The following is a 22,017-nucleotide window of genomic DNA, read 5'->3' on the forward strand; positions in this document are numbered from 1 at the left end:
CACACACACACACACACACACACACACACACACTTCATGCATCGTGTCTGTCAGATTTACATGCTTTTCTTTAATCTCTCTGTTTCTCTTCCTCTTTTGCTCTCATGGTCAGATCGAATGGTAAATCATGGCTCATAACTGAAGCACACTGTACACTCACGGAAAAGTTAGTTTTGTTCTTCACTTAGGGATAAAAAGGAGTTTGAAATACTTTCTCAGTGATAAACTCAAAGGTGTGGAAGCTTGTTTCCGCCACAAAACATTTTAAAAGATAATTGTGACTTTTTTATCTCACAATTGCGATTTACATCTCACAATTCTGACTTTATATCTCCCAATTGCGTGTTATTAAGTCAGAATTGTGAGATATAAACATGCAATTCTAAGAAAAAGTCAGAATTGTGAGATACATAAAAAATTGTAATAAAAAAGATTTATTGTGTGGCGGAAACAAGCTTCAATACAATGGTGTTTACCATCCTGAGCGAACTTTTCCGGAAAGTTAATTTAATAAACAAACTTCATTTTTGCCTGTTTTTGTTGAAAATGACATCATGCGAGTTGGCTCTTGGATGTGTCCTGAAGTGTGTCGGGTCTTTAGGCCCACATGAAGCCCACAGGATCCAGCATTCTAGAGATTTGACTGAAGAAAGTGTTCAGATTCAGTGTAGACGCTGCAGCGCTGCATTATTGCTGATCTTCTATTCCCCTCTCTCTCTCTCTCTCTCTCTCTCTCCATAGATATGCCCAGTGGATGATGGGATGCGCAGTCCTCTTCCTGACTCTCTGCACATCTTCAATGCCATCAGCGGGACGCCCACTGCCGCCACCGTCCAGGGCCTGCCCAACTCCTCCTCAGTGGTGTGACCTCGTGACCTTTGACCTCCCCAACCCGGACACACGCGTCATCACGGGAGTGGAGGAGATCTGCATGTTTCTGCCTCATCCGGGGGATTTCAGCGACTGTTTCCTGTGGAGACTTAATCAAAAACGGTGTATTTTACTTTTGGCCATTTTGCCAGCTTTATTAGAGACCACAGTAAAGAAGAGTGGAAGAATGGCTCAGACAATCAAACTCCAATGGCTTTTTACATATAAATATCCTCGTCCTCTGCTAATGTGTGTTTTATCTTGCTCATTTTGAATAATTTCCTCAAGCTCAGACGTTCAGTCGTGAACGAGGCCTGAAGTGGTGTCGTGGTCACATGATGTTTCTGCAGAGGTGGGCGTGGCACTGCATGTGATACACTGGACACACACACGTGCTAATGTTCAACATTATGTTTATCACTTATCAAATATTTTTATACTGTGGGTCACAGCCGAATGTGATGATGTTTTTTATCTGTATTTAACAGTCTTTGCTCTGCTGTATTTAAACTGACTTTGTCCCTAATGCTTTGAATAAATCTCAAACCATTCCCAAACGCTCGCTTAGTGTTTTTTAGACAAAGATATCAGCATTAATTATCATATTTGTTTTGTGTTTTATCTTGACTTCTTTTTTGTTTTTGTCTTGTCTTTTTTCCCCTTGTTTTGTTTTTGTCTTTTTGTTTTTGTATTAATTTAGTTTTGTTTGTCTTGTCTTTTTTGTTTTGCCTTGCTTTGTTTTTTGTCTTGTTTTTGGATTTTGTTTTGTTTTGTTTTGTTTTGTTTTGTTTTGTTTTGTTTTGTTTTGTTTTGTTTTGTTTTGTTTTGTTTTTGTTTTGTTTTGTCTTGTTTTTGTTTCTGTTTTTTTTTTTTTTTTTCTGTCTTGTTCAATTCAATTCAATAAACTTTATTAATCCCCTGAGGGGAAATGTACACTCACTGCACCACATACCACACAGTAATAATAATACATAAGAAACAGAAAAACAACCATTATTTTCCAGTATCAGTTCCGCAAGGCATTATGATTATATACAACCAAATGATTATATAATATAATCCATTATATTATGTTATACATGTTTTTGTTTTGTTTGTCTTGTCTTGTTTTTGTCAATTTGGATTTGTCTTGTTTTTGTTTTGTCTTGTTTTTTGTTGTTTGTCTTGTATTTTTTGTCTGTTTTTATTTTGTTTGTTTTCTTTCTTGTTTTTTTTTTTTTGCTTGTTTTTTTTTATGTCTTGTCTTTTTGTTTTTTGCCTTGTTTTTTTGTCCGAGAACTGAAGATTTGAATTGTTTTCATGTTACATCTTCGATACAGCACTGTAAACAGTGTATAAAACAGTGTGTGCTGCTGTTCTTACCCTATGGACCCCTGAGTATTATCTGTCCTGCTCTTGTTGGTGTCATAAAGCAGACAGGACACAGTCCATGCTAATAAGACACACACCTGTTCTAGTAGCTCTTACAGAGACGTTCTGCGCTGGTCAGGTCTTTTCTCACACAGGTTTCCAGCAGTCACACACACACACACACACACTCCTGCTGCCAATATGACAGGTGAGGACGTTAAACTCAGAAATCGGTACAATTTGATGCTGATAATTTGATGATGTTTGTGAACTAAAATTTGGTTCATCTCACAGACGAAAAGATGGATGAGACTAAGAAAAAGAGGAAAAAGGTAAGATTATTTATGAAATAATTTTCACTACATAAATTAAACCCTTCATTAATCAGGGTGGCCGCGGGTCCTTAAAAAGTTTTCCTAATAAAAGGCCTTAAAAATAATTAAATGGTATTTTTTGAGATTTGATTTAAATATTTTTGGTCACATGACCGCAAAAACTTCTCCAGTCTGACGGAGAAATGTTTAGAGTGACTGCGTTATCAGATATTTGAGGCTCGACTGACTGGAGAGTCCAAACCTCACCGCTGTATGAGCAGATGAAACGCGAACTACTATGCGTTTCTCGGCTGGTTAAAGTAAACCAGCGTCTCGCTAGGAAAGTTTAGAAGAGGATTGTAATCAAGGGAAAGACGGTTGCGGTGACGTACAGGAGTCCTAATATTGATGCACGCGAGAGTCCATTAATGATGTGCAAACAAACTGATCGCACATTGTATTTACTCACAGACACATTCATTACATTCACGTTGTTTCCACACATATTCAGAGTAATGTTTGATGTGTCGTGTGTGTTGCTGTGTTTAGTAATCCTGAATGGGTCTGAGTGCTGATAATGCAGTGGGTAAGGCGGCTGGTTTAGGGGTTTTGGCGTCTCCATGCGGTCGTGTTCGGGATCGCAGCTTGACTGGTCTAAAATATAAACGAGCTCTTTGCTGTCGCACTGGACTACTACATACTACACTATGAATTCAGTTTTTTCTGTAATGTTTTTTAATGGGTGCTTTGGTGTGCATAGATTTATGAATTAAGGACTTATAACATTTGGTTATTTGGTGTCCTCTGGAGTCTCCAGGTGTCCTTTTTTTGGTCAGACACCTAATTTACCTTGGAAAAAGCTTGCAGAGAATACAGTTTTGTGAGAATCACCCTGGTTTACTTTGCTGGATATAGCAAAATATTTCAAAATGAACTGGTTAAACAAGATAAATTGTGTAACGCTTAAGTGTGTGATTAATTGTGATTAAAAATTGTTGACAGCCCTAAATATATAATGTGTATTTCCAATTCCATCACAGGTTGGGTCTTAAATTTCCTATAAGGCAGTGTTAAAAAGGTCTTAAAAAGTCTTCAACTTAACTTGTTTATATATGTAGACACACTGATTATGAGGCCAAATGTCCCAACAAAGATAGCAATATCCGAAATCTGAAAGGACATTTATTAATCTGAAATGGATTTATAAACATACTTAGTAATGTTTTTTGAAAATGTAAAAATGCATAAAGTTGTGTGTGATGTGTAGGTTTAGAGATAGGGTTAGTGTAAGGAGAGAGAATATACAGTTTGTACAGTATAAAAATCATTATGTCTATGGAAAGTCCTCATAAAGATAGCGAACCGTGTGTGTGTGTGTGTGTGTGTGTGTTACTGTGGTTTGGGAAAAAAGCGATCCCCAAATTTCCCCAAATTTTATCCCCAAAAGCGATGTAAATCTTCCATAAATATCCTTCGGGACATTCGGGCGAATCCACATTTGGAAAATAAATTCATAAACAATGAAAAGTTTTCTTTTCTTTTATAAAAAATACATGTTTTAAATTTTAATTTAGGGTTAGTGTGTAATAGTTATAATTAACTTTTATATAATATCATTAAAATGATATATAGTATGTTCTCATTTCGACAGCTACTGTAAGTAAACGTGTCTGTGTTTATTTGACTTATCAAAGTGATAATCTCAATAAATCTGATAATGTTTATCACAGCTAAATAATGCCATGACACTGTCTTCCGTCTTTTTTCTTACATATATTGCAGAAACGTCAATCTAAATAGTTCGTATTTGAGGAACTAATAATAGCTATAAAACAAAAAAAGCTTCCACAAAGAAATATTACAACATATATGCTATTTGTGTAGTAGATGCTGATGTGGTGTGTGTTGGTGTGTGTGTTGTACAGACGGCGGAGTGTTGTGGATATCCAATCAGCATCTTCTTCATCGTGGTCAACGAGTTCTGCGAGAGGTTCTCCTACTATGGCATGCGAGGTAAGAGTGTGTGTGTGATTCTTCATAAAGAACTGATACATTATTAAAGACGAGTAAAGCACAGCGTGCATGAGTCATAAAATACTGTTGCAGCGACTGTCAATCATAAACTCAAAGTAGATGCAACAGTATCATCATACGATAATAAAGAGCAGACAGAGACTGGTGTCTGTTAGATCAGGATTTGTGGACCTTTGCATGTTGTACTCAGTAAAAAACGCTGTTGTTTTTTTAACTCAACTGTTGGGTTACTTTTAACCCAACTGACTTTAACCCAATGCATTGTGAAGGTGCTGTACCAGCCCAGAGATGAGTTATTTTTAACCCAACATTATTAAGTGAGAACTCACAAGATACGCTTCATTACAGACTGCAAAAATTCACATGGATATTTACTAAATAATTTGACCAATGCCAAGTGTCTTTGAGAAGCAGTTTCACATGGTTCGGGAAAAGGGCTTTAAGACACTTCACACATCAATTCCACATTTCTTCCCTAATTTAGAAATATTTGAAGCTAGTGCATTTATTTTTATTATTATTTTTTATTGCCCATATGATTCAGGTTTCTTTTTATTATATATTTTGTAAATTAGCAATGTACAGTGATTACGACAGCGCCACCTAGAGCTTCTGGCGTGTCATTGCTCCGGCCTGTGAAGGGACTAGGGAGTGTGATTGAGGATATCCTGATCAAGTGTCGGATCTCTACAGTCTCTGATGACACTTTTATGCTTTCAGAAATCAATATAAACACAGTACATTTCCAACAGACTACATTTAATAAAACAGCAAAAGAGCCAAATCTAAAATGCTCCTGCTGTGACTGAGTGTAAAACTGATTTGAAATGATCATGAGAAATGTGTGTGTGTGTGTGTGTGTGTCCAGCTGTGTTGGTGCTGTATTTCCGGTATTTTCTGCTCTGGGACGATGACCTCGCGACCTCGATCTATCATGCCTTCGTGGCGCTGTGCTACCTGACGCCCATCATGGGGGCCATCATTGCCGATTCCTGGCTCGGGAAGTTCAAGTAGGTTTTCTGGGAAAATTCCCATCTCGGGTTGCCAACTTCAGAAAAGGAAAAAACAGGACAATGAATCAAAGTGACAGTAAAGACATTTTTAATGTAAGAAAAGCTTTCTATTTCAGATTAATCTCTTCTGAACTTTCTATTCATCAAAGAATCCTGAGGGGAAAAAACAGTTTTCAACATTAATAATGATCAGAAATGTTTCTTGAGCAGCAAAATCACATCAGCATGTTCTTCCCTCAGATAGATGATTGCTGGATGTTGGACTCATGAACAATAATCACATTGTCTGCATTCCCCAAAACTGATTTGATCACCGTCGGAGAAAGTGGCGGTAGAGGATTCTCAAATCGAGCTGATTTGTCCAAAAGAATGATTCATTCTCAATTTTTTACAGGGCGTCCCGGCTAATACGGGACAGTTGGCAACCCTATCAGAATCTGTCCCACAGTTTGAGAGTGAACGCCACTCAGAAAGGCTGTCATGTGATGCTGTGTGTGTGTGTGTGTGTTTCAGGACGATCATATACCTGTCTATAGTGTACGCGGTTGGTCAGGTGGTCATGGCCGTCAGCACGATTCATGACATCACAGACACTGACAGAGACGGCACACCGGATAACTTCACCTTCCACGTGTGAGTCTGCACATGCATGTTTAGTTTGAGCGGATGAGGAAAGTTCAGCATCATATCCTGTTGAATATCTGGGTGTGAATTCCCTCGTGACAAAGAAGGACAAAAAAGTACTTATTACAGAAATAATATACTTTAAAATAATATACTTAAGTGTGAACAATGCAATGTTTTTGGACACTAAATTGCATGTTAATTGCAATTAATTAGCAGTTTTTGGTATTACAGTTTAACTTTATATTAAATACAAGTAGTTGAACTTTAGAGTGTTTTTGACACACTTCAGTAGGACTTAAGTACATTTGCATATGTAATTTCATAATAACTTCTATTTTCTTTGAAATATTGTAAAAGTGTAGTTAGCTGTGTGTGTGTGTGTGTGAGAGAGAGAGAGAGAGAGTGTGTGTGAGAGTCAGTGTGTGTGTGTGTGTGTGTGTGTGTGTGTGTGTGTGTGTGTGTGTGTGTGTGTGAGAGAGAGAGAGAGAGAGTGTGTGTGAGAGTCAGTGTGTGTGTGTGTGTGTGTGTGTGTGTGTGTGTGTGTGTGTGTGTGTGAGAGAGAGAGAGAGAGAGTGTGTGTGAGAGTCAGTGTGAGTGTGTGTGTGTGTGCATGTGCGTGCGTGCATGCGTGTGTGTGTGTGTGTGTGTGTGATGGGTAGGTTTAGGGGTAGGGTGTGTGTGTGTGTGATGGGTAGGTTAGTGTAAGGGGTGAGAATATCTAGTTCATGTCTATGGAAAGTCCCCATAAAACATGTAAAACAAACGTGTGTATGTGTGTGTGTGTGTATTTCAGCGCTCTGTCCATGCTGGGCTTGATCCTCATTGCTCTGGGCACTGGGGGTATTAAACCATGTGTGGCTGCGTTTGGTGGCGATCAGTTTCAGGAACATCAGGTACGATACTTTCCAACGTCTTCATCAGCCTGACTTCTTCTTCGTGTTTCCGTCTAATGGTTTGTTGTGATGTGTTGTTCGTTACAGAGTCGCCAACTCAACACATTTTTCTCAGTGTTTTATTTGTGCATCAACGCAGGAAGTCTTCTTTCCACACTCATTACTCCTATTCTCAGAGGTACACGCATTAAAAGTGCCCTGTTATGCTTTTTTGACATCACAACAGACTGGGCCATCTGACCAATCAGAGGAGAGTAGACCAATCACAACAGACTGGACCATCTGACCAATCAGAGGAGAGTAGACCAATCACAACAGACTGGGCCGTCTGACCAATCAGAGGAGAGTAGACCAATCACAACAGACTGGGCCATCTGACCAATCAGAGCAGAGTAGACCAATCACAACAGACTGGACCATCTGACCAATCAGAGGAGAGTAGACCAATCACAACAGACTGGACCATCTGACCAATCAGAGCAGAGCAGACCAATCACAACAGACTGGACCATCTGACCAATCAGAGGAGAGTAGACCAATCACAACAGACTGGGCCGTCTGACCAATCAGAGGAGAGTAGACCAATCACAACAGACTGGGTCATCTGACCAATCAGAGCAGAGCAGACCAATCACAACAGACTGGACCATCTGACCAATCAGAGGAGAGTAGACCAATCACAACAGACTGGACCATCTGACCAATCAGAGGAGAGTAGACCAATCACAACAGACTGGGTCATCTGACCAATCAGAGCAGAGTAGACCAATCACAACAGACTGGACCATCTGACCAATCAGAGGAGAGTAGACCAATCACAACAGACTGGACCATCTGACCAATCAGAGCAGAGCAGACCAATCACAACAGACTGGACCATCTGACCAATCAGAGGAGAGTAGACCAATCACAACAGACTGGGCCGTCTGACCAATCAGAGGAGAGTAGACCAATCACAACAGACTGGGCCGTCTGACCAATCAGAGGAGAGTAGACCAATCACAACAGACTGGGTCATCTGACCAATCAGAGCAGAGTAGACCAATCACAACAGACTGGACCATCTGACCAATCAGAGGAGAGTAGACCAATCACAACAGACTGGACCATCTGACCAATCAGAGCAGAGCAGACCAATCACAACAGACTGGACCATCTGACCAATCAGAGCAGAGTAGACCAATCACAACAGACTGGGTCATCTGACCAATCAGAGGAGAGTAGACCAATCACAACAGACTGGGTCATCTGACCAATCAGAGCAGAGTAGACCAATCACAGCAGACTGGGTCATCTGACCAATCAGAGCAGAGTAGACCAATCACAACAGACTGGGTCATCTGACCAATCAGAGCAGATTCTTTGAAAGGAGGGGTTTAGAGAGACTGAATCCTTTATCCAACCGTTTCAGACACTGTGAGGAAAGAGCTGATGCTGCTGTGGATATTATTAGAAAAGTGTTTTTTACCTTAAATGCGTGTAAAACTATAGCAGGAGACTCCAGAGCAAAATTAGGAACCTATAAAAAATAGCATAATAGGGGCACTTTAACACACATTTCCATTATATTTTTCCCATAACACCCTTCTCCCCGTCTAACGCTCTTCATCCGTGTGTGTGCGTGTGTGTGTGTGTGTGTGTGCAGCTCAGGAGTGTGGCATCCACACAAAGCAACAGTGTTATCCTCTGGCCTTCGGGGTTCCCGCCGCTCTCATGGTTGTATCGCTGGGTAAGACTGAGTGCCAACTGAACACACACTGTGATCTGTGTGTGTGTGTGTGTGTTTCTGAGGTGTGCTGTGTGTTACAGTGGTGTTCATCGCTGGCAGTGGCATGTATGTCAAAACAGACCCAGAGGGAAACATTATCTGGGCCGTGTGTAAATGCATAGGGGTGAGTCCAGAATATTTAATACAGAAATGAAAATTCTGTCATCATTTATGGGTTCAAACCATGATTTTCTATCTTCTGTAGAACATAACAATAGATATTTTGCAGATTGTTCAAACTGCTCTTTTCCACACATGTGACTTAGGAACTGTAGAGACTAAAATGAACCGTAAAAGTGTCATGAAAGCAGTCGATTGGTCTCGTGCTCTCAGGGTCATATGATACCTTTGTTTGAGGAACAACTAAATTTAAATCATTATTTTGCAGAAACTCCTCCAGTATGAATGCCAAATCTCAGTCACACTAGTGCTCAAATCTGGTGCAAATGGTTTTTTAACAATATGAATGTGTAAACATGACAGATTTTTAAGTTTTTTGGTGAACTTGCCCTATAATCCAAGTATACTTATAATCATCTTCAGTGTTGGGGAAAGTTACTTTTAAAAGTAATGCATTGCAATATTGCGCAATATTACAGTGTAACTAATTGCATTACTTTTTATGGAAAGAAATGTGTTACTTTACTTTTGTTACTTTTCCTCCCCTGGGCTGGGCTTGCTAGCAAAAAATATGTTTTTTTGGCACAAAATAAAGACCCTTTCACACCAAAAGTGCAAACGCAAAAGGAAATGCAAATTCACACCAGTCATTTTTGATTATTAGAATGGTTGAATTAGATGATTGAGTGCATAAAGTATATTTGTGTAAGTTTGAATTTCACTGTTTTTATTCATTTTGAGGAATACTGAATCTGTTTTTGTGCCAGTGAGAGGAGTAAATGCTCTCATTTAGTCTACTGTAATCATCATGTTCACACACAGCGAACACAACATCTCTGTATTCCTCTCAACTTGAGGACAGGAGTGGCGTCAGTCAAGTCACTTAAGTTACTTATTTTGAAAAAGTAACTCATATTTTGATGTAAATTTAAAAGTAATGCATTCCTTGAAAAAGTAAGTGATTGCGTAACACACGTTACTGGTAATGCATTACCCCTAACACTGATCGTCCTGTAATGCATTACCCCTAACACTGACCGTCCTGTAATGCATTACCCCTAACACTGACCGTCCTGTAATGCATTACCCCTAACACTGATCGTCCTGTAATGCATTACCCCTAACACTGATCGTCCTGTAATGCATTACCTCTAACACTGACCGTCCTGTAATGCATTACCCCTAACACTGACCGTCCTGTAATGCATTACCCCTAACACTGACCGTCCTGTAATGCATTACCCCTAACACTGATCGTCCTGTAATGCATTACCTCTAACACTGACCGTCCTGTAATGCATTACCCCTAACACTGACCGTCCTGTAATGCATTACCCCTAACACTGATCGTCCTGTAATGCATTACCCCTAACACTGATCGTCCTGTAATGCATTACCTCTAACACTGACCGTCCTGTAATGCATTACCCCTAACACTGACCGTCCTGTAATGCATTACCCCTAACACTGATCGTCCTGTAATGCATTACCTCTAACACTGATCGTCCTGTATCATGTGTCTTCTCTTTCTGTAGTTTGCCATCAAGAACCGTTTCAGGCACAGAAGCAGCGTTCATCCGAAGAGGGAACACTGGATGGACTGGGCCAATGAGAAATATGATGTATGCCTCAATCCTGCCATCTCTGTACACACACACTTACTTAACTGGGGACAGTCCAGAGTCTTCTATTCTTTAAAAATAATAATAATAAATACAATTGTAAAAATCATAATACAAATGTGGTTTGCAGCCACAAAAGGAGGTTTTGTCAGATTTAACTTTTACAAATTTGTCCCCAAAACATGGTTAAGTACACACACACATTTCTGATATGACTGTGTTTGTGGGGACACGATGAAGGACACACTCACACACTCCTCTGTTCTCTCTCTGCAGAAGCTTCTCATCGCTCAGGTAAAGATGGTGTTGAAGGTGTTGTTCCTCTACATCCCCCTGCCCATGTTCTGGACCCTGTTTGACCAAAAGGTGCAGATCTGAGCTGGTTACTCTGTAGTGTGTGTGTGTGTGTTGGGCTTGTGTTTAGTAACGTGTGTGTTGATTGTGTCCAGGGCTCCCGCTGGACTCTCCAGGCCACCACCATGAGCGGAGACTTCGTAAGTGTCTGGATTTGATGGCTCTAAATGGGAGAGTTTGTCAGCAGTGACTCAATTTACTCAGTTTGTTATCAGTCTAACATAATCTGATGTAGTCACGATTAAGAGATTATTTCAAATCTAGCTGAACAAGGCTCAATACACAGAGATTTATGAAATGAGATGTGTGTCTTTTTTAAATCGATGTGATTTCCTCCTGTGTGTAGAAAGCGTTCATCCTTCAGCCAGACCAGATGCAGGTGAGTGTGTTCCTGTTCTGTGTCAGAGTTATTCTTCTCGCTCTTGATTAATGGTCTAAGATTAAAAAACACCAATACACTGGAAAGCAACGTCATACCCACACTACTGTTCATAAGTACAAGACATTTTAATGTGTTTGACTCTTCTGCTCACCAAGGCTGCATTTATTTGATCAAAAATACAGTAAAAATTGTGAAATATTATTACCATTCAAAATATCAGTTTTCTATGTGAATATATAGTAAAGTGTAATTTATTCCTGTGATCAAAGCTGAATTTTCAGCATCATTACTCCAGTCTTCAGTGTCACATGATCCTTCAGAAATCACTCTAATATGATGATCTGATGATCAAGAAACATTTCTGATTATTAGTTGTGCTGCTTCATATTTCTGTGGAAACTGAGATACATTTTTTTTTTTTTTTGGATTGTTTGATAAATAAAAGTTCAAATGAAAATCATTTATTTGAAATAGGAATCTTCTGTAACATTATAAAAGTCTTTACTGTCACTTTTGATATGTTTATTAATGCATCCTTGCTGAAGCTAATTTAATTTCCCTAGCTTTTGAAAGATAATGTGAACGAAAGCTGTTTGTGAAGTAGTTTGACTGACAGCGCTCTCTCCTCTGTCAGACTGTGAACCCCATCCTGATCCTGACCATGGTGCCCATCATGGACCGCATTATATTCCCTCTCATCAAAAAGTGTGGCCTTGATTTCAGGTGTGAATCACTATGCAATAGGAAAAGATGAATCTCTGCTGTGAGAGAGATGATGAGACAGTGATCCTGATATAAATGTGTGAATCTGTTTTCCGCTCCAGCCCTCTGAAGAGAATGACGGTTGGCATGTTGTTCGCTGCCATGGCGTTCGTTTGTGCAGCTTTAGTCCAGATTGAGATCGACGTGAGTGTGAAATGTGTGAATCAGATTCAAGAAAAAGCCTTCTCGAGCTCCACAATCTAATGATCTGATTCTCCTCAGAAAACATTGCCCAATTTCCCATCATCCTCTGAGAGCCAGCTAAAGGTGGTGAACATGTTTGACAGTTCATTAAACGTGACCATCTCACCCAAAGACACTCTTCTGATAGACTCGCTGGAGGTACTACACACATCTTATACAGACACACACATGCTTCCTGCAGCCTCACGTAACCGAGAGAGATGTTTCACCATTGTTTCCCATTTTTCTTATAGAGCAGTGCAGGTTATGTGACATTGGATCAGCAGGACATCACAGTGTCCTTAAACACAAGTCCTGTGGTCACTAAAGCTTTCAGTTTAATTAAAGGAGGCCGCCACACCCTGATCATCCCCTCTGACCCATCCATCATGTATCTGGTAAGTGTGAAACAAGCAAACATTGCAGTTCCAATGGTCAAAGACTCTGAAGAAAAATGGTGGTTCCTCATGCAAAAGTCACCACACCCATTCTGGAGTGCTTTGGGTAGTTGCTAGGGAGTTGCTATGTATTTTTTTAGGTGTTCAGGGTAGTTTTTAAAATGTTGTTATGTGGTTGCTTTTTCAGGAAATTAGCGCAATTGTAGCGCGATTGACCGTCCGCAAAGACCCGCCCCCTTTAGTTACTGTTCTCTCACGTCACACATCATGTTCTCACGCAGTGAAAAATACATTGTGGAGCAGAGAGACACTGACAACACACTGACACACAGGACAGACCAGCTTACTTTATAATGAAACAAAGTCTCAACTTTAAATTTTTTTTAAAGAAATTTAAACAATAAATACCGTTTTGTGGCTCTTTAATGTGTCTGACAGCTTGCCGTAGAACCGCAGTTAAAACTGCTCGTGAACCGATCATCTCTTCCTTCTAGTTCATTTATAGCATCAAATAAACATGAATGAACATCAGAAGGAATGTTGTTTCAACCGCGGAAAGACGTCAGTACACACCGTTTTTCAAGTTCAAGTCCACAACGTTATATCTATTAACTCTTCTGACTGCTCTGTCGGACAAAATGGTGGATTTGGTGGAAGGCGGATTATGATTGGTCAGATCGCCTGTCAATCAAACTCCCTGCGAATTATACACTGTTGGCAAACATTCCAACACCTCTCAATGAAGTGGTCACACTACACTTTTCATTTCATTCACTTCCATTCATGCGAATTCTGGAGACCAGAAACACAAGCTCATGTTTCACATTTCTCTGATCTGCAGATTTGTATAATGTAAAATGTGTGACCACTAGAAGACTGATACATCACGGCTGGACATCTTAGCACACATAAAGGAATATACAGTGAGGAAAATAAGTATTTGAACACCCTGCTATTTTGCAAGTTCTCCCACTTGGAAATCATGGAGGGGTCTGAAATTGTCATCGTAGGTGCATGTCCACTGTGAGAGACATAATCTAAAAAAAAAAATCCAGAAATCACAATATATGATTTTTTAACTATTTATTTGTATGATACAGCTGCAAATAAGTATTTGAACACCTGTCTATCAGCTAGAATTCTGACCCTCAAAGACCTGTTAGTCTGCCTTTAAAATGTCCACCTCCACTCCATTTATTATCCTAAATTAGATGCACCTGTTTGAGGTCGTTAGCTGCATAAAGACACCTGTCCACCCCATACAATCAGTAAGAATCCAACTAGAGGTCTGCGCGGGACTGTTTTTTAAGTCCCGCTCCCGCTGGGGTTATATCCCGCACCCACCCGTTCCCGCTATATATACACTATTTGTTCACCCGCTGTCTGCTTAGAATAATTTTCTTCCCGACCCGACCATCCCGCTTAATATAGATCTCCCAGAATTTCACATGTACATTTTCACAGAGAAAATAAAAATGTCTGCACAAACTTTTTTTTTTTTATTATTATTTTATTCGCCTTGTCAATATACAAAATTTAACATTTTGTTGCAGACAGTAGGGGAAAAAATGTCGCAGCGAAAAAAAAATGAAGTGTAGGCTATTATTTTTATTCGTATTATCAAAATTCGTAACATTTTGCTGTCAACACAGGAAAAGTGTCAGAGAAAGAAAGAAAATATGACATGTCATTAAGCAAAATATGTAGGCCTTAACCGAACAATATGTAGGGCAGACTGTAGCCTATACCGGGTGGTCGATAAGATTAAGATTAGGTAAAGCGAAGATATGTTGTTCTGAAAGAACGTCGGCGTCGGGAACGTGATATTGAATGACCGACCGCTCCCGTTCAAATTACACCAGAGTTACCGACCGCTACCGTTTTTTAGTCGGAAATTTAATCCCGCGGCGCAAAATATCTGGTCGGGTCATATACAGACCTCTAAATCCAACTACTAACATGGCCAAGACCAAAGAGCTGTCCAAAGACACTAGAGACAAAATTGTACACCTCCACAAGGCTGGAAAGGGCTACGGGGAAATTGCCAGGCAGCTTGGTGAAAAAAGGTCCACTGTTGGAGCAATCATTAGAAAATGGAAGAAGCTAAACATGACTGTCAATCTCCCTCGGACTGGGGCTCCATGCAAGATCTCACCTCGTGGGGTCTCAATGATCCTAAGAAAGGTGAGAAATCAGCCCAGAACTACACGGGAGGAGCTGGTCAATGACCTGAAAAGAGCTGGGACCACCGTTTCCAAGGTTACTGTTGGTAATACACTAAGACGTCATGGTTTGAAATCATGCATGGCACGGAAGGTTCCCCTGCTTAAACCAGCACATGTCAAGGCCCGTCTTAAGTTTGCCAATGACCATTTGGATGATCCAGAGGAGTCATGGGAGAAAGTCATGTGGTCAGATGAGACCAAAATAGAACTTTTTGGTCATAATTCCACTAAACGTGTTTGGAGGAAGAAGAATGATGAGTACCATCCCAAGAACACCATCCCTACTGTGAAGCATGGGGGTGGTAGCATCATGCTTTGGGGGTGTTTTTCTGCACATGGGACAGGGCGACTGCACTGTATTAAGGAGAGGATGACCGGGGCCATGTATTGCGAGATTTTGGGGAACAACCTCCTTCCCTCAGTTAGAGCATTGAAGATGGGTCGAGGCTGGGTCTTCCAACATGACAATGACCCGAAGCACACAGCCAGGATAACCAAGGAGTGGCTCTGTAAGAAGCATATCAAGGTTCTGGCGTGGCCTAGCCAGTCTCCAGACCTAAACCCAATAGAGAATCTTTGGAGGGAGCTCAAACTCCGTGTTTCTCAGCGACAGCCCAGAAACCTGACTGATCTAGAGAAGATCTGTGTGGAGGAGTGGGCCAAAATCCCTCCTGCAGTGTGTGCAAACCTGGTGAAAAACTACAGGAAACGTTTGACCTCTGTAATTGCAAACAAAGGCTACTGTACCAAATATTAACATTGATTTTCTCAGGTGTTCAAATACTTATTTGCAGCTGTATCATACAAATAAATAGTTAAAAAATCATATATTGTGATTTCTGGATTTTTTTTTTTTAGATTATGTCTCTCACAGTGGACATGCACCTACGATGACAATTTCAGACCCCTCCATGATTTCTAAGTGGGAGAACTTGCAAAATAGCAGGGTGTTCAAATACTTATTTTCCTCACTGTATATGGTGAAGCCATTGTTTTTTTGTGTTGCAGGAAAGTTTGGATTCATTATTATTTTGTCATATGTTGAATGTTTTTTTTTTGAAGACAAAGAAGTCTTTCTTTTCTTTCTTGTCAAAGAAGGCGGAGCCCCAGAGCACAGCCATCTATTACACAGTTGTCATGGACCAATGGCAGCTCAAGGGGTTTAACAGCTAGCACAGTCTTCCAGGAGGTTTGCACTGGCAAGCTGTTTTGAGCTATGAAACAAACTCCACAACACTTTTGTTTCGGCCAGATTTGGTTCTAAATTATGTCCCACATGTTCGTTCTTCCATTTCACCTGAAGTATATTGGGACCTTTACTTGTCCAAGTACATTTTTAATGAACAAACAAGTTCATGTATAATCAGTATATTAGGCTGCTGTCGCTTTAAGACCTGATGCACTGATCCATTATACTGTTATATATAGCCAATATACACGCACTTTGGGTGTGAGCACAAAATCTGCTAGAATGAGGAAAATTAGGTTTAATACGCGCAATCCCACGCCGATATTCAAGCCCTGCAACACCAGCAATATTCATCTGGAGCAGATGAAACGAGTGAGTAAAGGGACGCAGGTTTGTGTGTCACTCGCTGTGTGAGAGATTAGAGAGAGAGAAAGAGCAGCTGGTGTTGTGTTTCCTGCGGAAGCGTTTCAGATAGTTCAGTATCAATATGTATCGAAAAAATCAATATTTTTGACAACACTACATTGCACTTAGTTTATTATTTCAGATGTTTTTTTAAAAGACTACAATTGAAAAATGTATATTATATAAAAATTTACCCCGCCAAAGTGTCTATTAGAAGTGACTTTGTTACACGCCACTGCTGAAATACACCTGAATTTGGTGGATATTAATGTCAAGACCTGCTGTGATACTACAACAGTGAAAACATAACAGTGAAATTGTCCGTCTTTTGATTTTTTCCTCCAGCAAGAAGACATAAAGGCCAAACCAAGGGAAGGAAAGAATGCCGTTAGGTCAGTGGAAAAATAACGTCTCAGATTGTAACTCTGGTTCCCTGAGACGGGAACGAGATGCTGTGTCTGAGTGATGACGCTATGGGAACACTCCTGCGTGAAAATCGTAACGTGTGACGGCGTCAGCGTTGGGCACCGAACTCTCTACTTTTAAGGGCACCAACCAGATTACGTCGGTACTACCAAACACCGATTCACATTAAATCAATCGGTGCCAAATTTCAGTTCCTGAGAACGAATCTGGGCATGAGAGTAAGACTATTTAAATATGAATCCTATCGTGTCTATGTGTGAATGAATGGCGCAGACGAGCAGTTTAATTTACCACACACACACACACTGAAGCATGCGTGACGCTCGCAGTGTTTTCAGCCTCTGTTGCCTCACTTATTGAGTTTGTTAAACACTTGCTTCAGACGCGATCACGCAGGAGCGTTCCCATAGCGTCATCACTTCAGACGCAGCGTAGAGTTCCCCGAGAGGGAACTGAACTCTCCTTTAATGATGTCTGATGTCACACAGGTTTGTGAACGGCTGGACAGCAGTTCTGAACATCACTAACTTGGACCCTAACTTGGAGCCAACAGTTATTTCAAACTACTCACTGGTTGCTCAGGGGACGTAAGTCAGTTCTTCAGATTTATCACTGATGTTTAATGAAGTATTATGATTGCTAACATGCTTTAACATAATTTGTGTATTGCTTTTATCAAAGTTATACTAGTACTTTTTTATTAGAATTTTTCAACAAAACAATTACAAGAGAACAGATAATGTAAAGTAGGAGAGAGGCCGCACTATGCATGTATACTTTTATTTTACAATTGTGCAAATAAAAGTATATATGCATAGTGCGGCCTCTCTCCTACTTTACGTATTCTAATTATCCAGGCCAGCACTCTTAAAGTTTATAAGTATATGCATTGAGTGAAGCCTGCTCCTATCCTCACTTAAGAGAACAGATAATGTCACGACCTACACTGGTTTTTAGAGGTCCAGGAAGTGAGAAGGGGAACATTAGGCCACCCTTAAGCGATTGCTACCATTAAAATACTGGGAGAGTGAATAAGCTCACCGAGAAGCAGTAGAACATGGGAACAAATGTATTATGTGCAATGATCGGCCAAGATATATAAGAAAGAAAGAAAGAAAAATAAGCAAAGAATTATTATTTACAATCAAACCAAAATAATTTACAAAAAAGAAAATACACACCAGAAAAATGATGATACACGGGACCTGGGGAGGACAGAGGAAACTGGACAGTGCCAACACAAAGAAAAGAATAAAACACTATACTTACTAAAGGGTTAAGGTTAGGGTTTGATTTAGGGTTAGTTACTATAGTAAGTACATGTAACATATAACTACGTCACCTTAAAATAAAGCCTGACCCAGTTTTATAAAACATTCAGGATTAAAATGGGTTTTGAATGCTATTTTATGTTGACTTGCTGTTCCTCTGGTTTATCTTCTAAGACGGAAGTTCGTTCTCAGCAATGGCGTGCAGTCGTGTGAGTTTTCTCAGAAGTTTGGATTTGGTTCTTCATACACCTTCCTCATCCCCAGCACGCTGTTCTCGACGGATGTGTGTATCCTCCCTCAGCATGCCTCATATACACACCTATCTGTGTCATTTAGCAGAAGCCTCTATAAAGCCCCTATATTTTGTCTTTTGGTTTACATGTGCATGTGTGTTCTTGTGTGTGTGCAGTGTGAGTCTATAAAGGCAGTTGAGGACATTCAGCCCAACTCGGTCCACATGGCTCTGCAGATTCCTCAGTACTTCCTCATTACTACAGGAGAGGTCATGTTCTCCGTCACCGGCCTGCAGTTCTCATACTCACAGGTAGGGCAGCGGTTCACTTCACCGCGGTGAGCTCTCCAAAGAAACAAATGAACGTTTCCTTTACACTGTTTGAACAGTCATCACTCATTCTAAAACCAGTGCAGTATCAGCTGTTACCAGATGGACAGTAGAAAGATGTCAAATATGTGACCCTGGATCACAAAACCAGTCACAAGCAGCACAGGTATATTTGTGGCAAAAAATATTTTTCTTTCTTTTATGCCAAAAATCATTGGGATATTAAGTAAAAATCATGTTCCATGAAGATATTTTGTAAATTGACTACCGTAAATATACAAAACATTTATTTTTGTGAGTGAATGCAGCACAATCTTGAACATAAATGAACAACTTTAAAGGAGATTTTCTCAATGTTTTGATTTTTTTGTATCCTCAGATTCCAGATGTTCAATAGTTGTATCTCGGCCAACTATTGTCATATCCTAACAAACCACACATCAATGGAAAGATTAAATCTCAATTTCATAAAATTGACCCATGTGTCTGGTTTTGTGGTCCAGGGTCACATATTCTGTTAGTTCTTTAAAGGTGCAGTATGTAAGATTTTTATGGCAAAAATAGATTCTCTTAACCTCTTTTTTTTGTTCATTGAGAACAGTTAGTATGCCATTCATGGGTTTATCTCCCCCAACAGTGTGAACATTGAGCCTCACGGGCATCATCTAAACACTGAGAGCGTTTCTGCTCAGATGTCAATCTATTTCCAGCTCAGCCAATAGTGAGAGTTTGGGGGCGTGGCTACTGTAGGAGGGCGGAGCCAGAGGGTGTTTAGCCTCGTAGGGACCATGACTGATGCATTACATGGGAAAAGACATTCAGGTTCAGTTACAGGAGTGCAAGATAAAATTCACTGCATTTAGACCTTCAAAGATTAAACAGGTCATGAACATGACAAAGTGAACGGGACACTGTAAAAGTACTCCTAATATGCTGGACCTTTTATTGACAGTAGCCCACTTTTACTCGTTGAGATATGCCTTCACGAGCACCCGTAACTGCTGTGATTGGGATGTCTGAGTTGGGGGTTGTTGATCCATTTATATGGAGGCAGATCTGAATGCAAGTCTGCAGTCGATGGTAAGAAAGGGACTCGGTTTAAATGATTAGAGAAGTCCAGCATACATCACAAGAGAGAAGTTTAAAAAAAATGAAACATGGATGAAACGTTCACAATGAGATTAATAACATGGATTTAGAAAATAGATATTCAATTTCCCTTTCATGTCGACTTGAAATGTATAAATATCAGCCTTTAAAGCCGTGATTCTTCAAATCACAGATGCAACACAGTTTTTTTATTTAATTAAATCTGTATTCATTTTAAAAAACTGTTTTATAAAGAAATTTGCTTTTATTTCATCATGTTTGTTTAGACAATTGACAATATCACAAAGCTTAGTCTCAATAGAAAATAATGTGGTATTATAGGGATAATTCTATCATCATTTACTCGTCCTCATGTCTGTCCAAACCTGTATGCATATCTTTCTTCAGCACAAAACAGAAGATACTTTGAAGAATGTTTCAACAGTTTTTGTACATACAATGGAAGTCAATGGGAACCAAAACTGTTTGGTTATCAACATCCTTCAAAATATATTTTGTGTTCAGCCAAAGAAAGAAAGTCATCCAGTTTTGAAACGATATAAGATATACTCATTTTTGAGTGAACTATCCCTTTAAAAGTGTGTTTTTAACTGGAATATCCAGTATATGTCAGTGGCATATGATATCCTGCAGACTGCCAAGATAATTCTCCCATCAGTCTCTGTGAGCGTTCCCTCTCGACAGCTGTGCTTCTGTGTCTTCAGGCTCCAAAGAATATGAAGTCAGTGCTGCAGGCCGGCTGGCTGTGCACGAATGCCGTGGGAAACATCATTGTGCTGATCGTGGCAGAGCTGGGAAAGCTTCCGAAACAGGTGATGCACATGACCTCATGACCTCATACACACATTCAGCCAAGCTGTGGGAACACTGTAATATATAATACAGACAGAACAGCGTATTTCGAACAACAAAAAATAATGACAGTGTTTTCATTTTTTGCTGAATTATTCCACAGTGGGCAGAGTATCTGTTGTTCGCGTCGCTGCTTGTGGCCGTGAGTATCATCTTCTCCGTCATGGCTTATTTCTACACCTACATTGACCCAGCGGAGATTGAGGCTCAGATCAGGAGGGAGCAGGGGCTGGAGCTAGAGGACATGAAGAAAGAGACACTAGAAATGGAGGACAAAGATAAAGACCAGAAGAATGAGCAGGAGGCCAAACAAAGCAAGTTATAAGATACGATGATACGTTTATGAAGACTGGATTGATATATGCTAAGATCTACCCTTTAGTTCCATATTTATGTAAATAAAATGACTGTGAGCAGACATTGCTGTCAAGTTCAGTGTTACCGTTGGCTGTATTGATGAGACCCTACTGAGTGAACAATCAGGTGTATCATGAAAAATGTAGTGTAAAAACCTTCTGTCCTAATAATATTTTTAGACATGGTTTAAAATGCAAATGGTCTGGTTAGGGTGTGTGATCATTTGCGTTTTGTGAAGATTTTTTAAGTTAATAAACAAGGAACTATGAAACAATGGTCTGTCTATCTTTAGTCTTTTGAGTTTATGTAGGTTGTCTTCGCAAAACACGTTAGAATTCATCATGAGGTGCAAATGTTCTGGGTTTGAACCTCTCTTACAAAACCTAGCTGTCTATAGCCTTTTAAAGCATTATGGGTATATTATACATTATACATCACATTGATCAGTTAATTTTTTTTGTCAAAGATGGATAACAAGTTTCTATATCAAGTCCTAAAGTGGGTGTCCAGTTTGCCAAACCTATACCCCGGCTGAATCAGACTTATAGGTTGACCAACAAAGTTGTCATCATGACTAAACAGCTCATTTACAATGAATTTCCAGCAGACCACCCAGAGTCGGCACATACTAGTACTGATGCGTTATGACGTTATTAGAAATATGAATAATTCAGCATAAACCTCAGTGATTGACTTGCACTAGTCCCACACAGAGCGAGTATTAAAAGAGTTGTTGAGAGTTAAAATCCATTTAAGGGTAATAATTGAATTGATGTCCAACAAATAAAAAAAAAACAGATATAACACAGATAAAAGATAAATCTCAGTTTGCTGAATATTAGATCCCATTCTACAGAAACACTTTTTATAAATGATATAATTACAGATCACAACCTAGATGTTACAGAATACATACACGGAAGAGGAAGA

General features: G+C 39.8%; 2 protein-coding genes across 12 annotated transcripts in view; both read left to right on the forward strand.

Moving 5' to 3' along the window:
* LOC311087888 (dedicator of cytokinesis protein 9) overlaps positions 1 to 1,427 on the forward strand; it is a 118,287-nt gene extending 116,860 nt beyond the window's left edge. For all 11 annotated transcript variants that reach the window (XM_084121372.1, XM_084121377.1, XM_084121378.1 and 8 more), the window contains one exon: positions 742 to 1,427. In XM_084121372.1, coding sequence (XP_083977498.1) covers positions 742 to 867 — 126 coding nt within the window. In that variant the 3' untranslated portion in view covers positions 868 to 1,427. The remainder of the gene's footprint in view (positions 1 to 741) is intronic.
* Positions 1,428 to 4,480: 3,053 nt separating this feature from the next.
* On the forward strand, positions 4,481 to 21,344 carry slc15a1a (solute carrier family 15 member 1a). Its single transcript, XM_084123024.1, has 21 exons — positions 4,481 to 4,547; positions 5,437 to 5,578; positions 6,095 to 6,214; positions 7,002 to 7,101; positions 7,189 to 7,279; positions 8,747 to 8,830; positions 8,911 to 8,993; positions 10,525 to 10,611; positions 10,888 to 10,977; positions 11,061 to 11,105; positions 11,312 to 11,344; positions 11,982 to 12,070; positions 12,172 to 12,253; positions 12,332 to 12,451; positions 12,547 to 12,690; positions 16,855 to 16,901; positions 17,424 to 17,522; positions 18,381 to 18,489; positions 18,616 to 18,750; positions 20,583 to 20,690; positions 20,834 to 21,344. The coding sequence occupies exons 1-21, from the start codon at positions 4,541 to 4,543 to the stop codon at positions 21,053 to 21,055; spliced, it is 2,037 nt and encodes a 678-aa protein (XP_083979150.1). The 5' UTR covers positions 4,481 to 4,540; the 3' UTR covers positions 21,056 to 21,344.
* Positions 21,345 to 22,017: the final 673 nt, after the last annotated feature.

Source organism: Abramis brama (genome assembly GCF_963993115.1).
Source record: "Abramis brama genome assembly, chromosome: 8".
In the NCBI taxonomy this organism is placed as follows: domain Eukaryota; kingdom Metazoa; phylum Chordata; class Actinopteri; order Cypriniformes; family Leuciscidae; genus Abramis; species Abramis brama.

What these genes read in the sequence shown, in the direction of transcription:
- slc15a1a (XM_084123024.1), top strand. An exon ending in CATTACTCCTATTCTCAGAG is followed by an intron (nt 7,280 to 8,746) that starts GTACACGCATTA and finishes GTGTGTGTGCAG; the next exon opens with CTCAGGAGTGTGGCATCCAC. An exon ending in TAGTCCAGATTGAGATCGAC is followed by an intron (nt 12,254 to 12,331) that starts GTGAGTGTGAAA and finishes GATTCTCCTCAG; the next exon opens with AAAACATTGCCCAATTTCCC.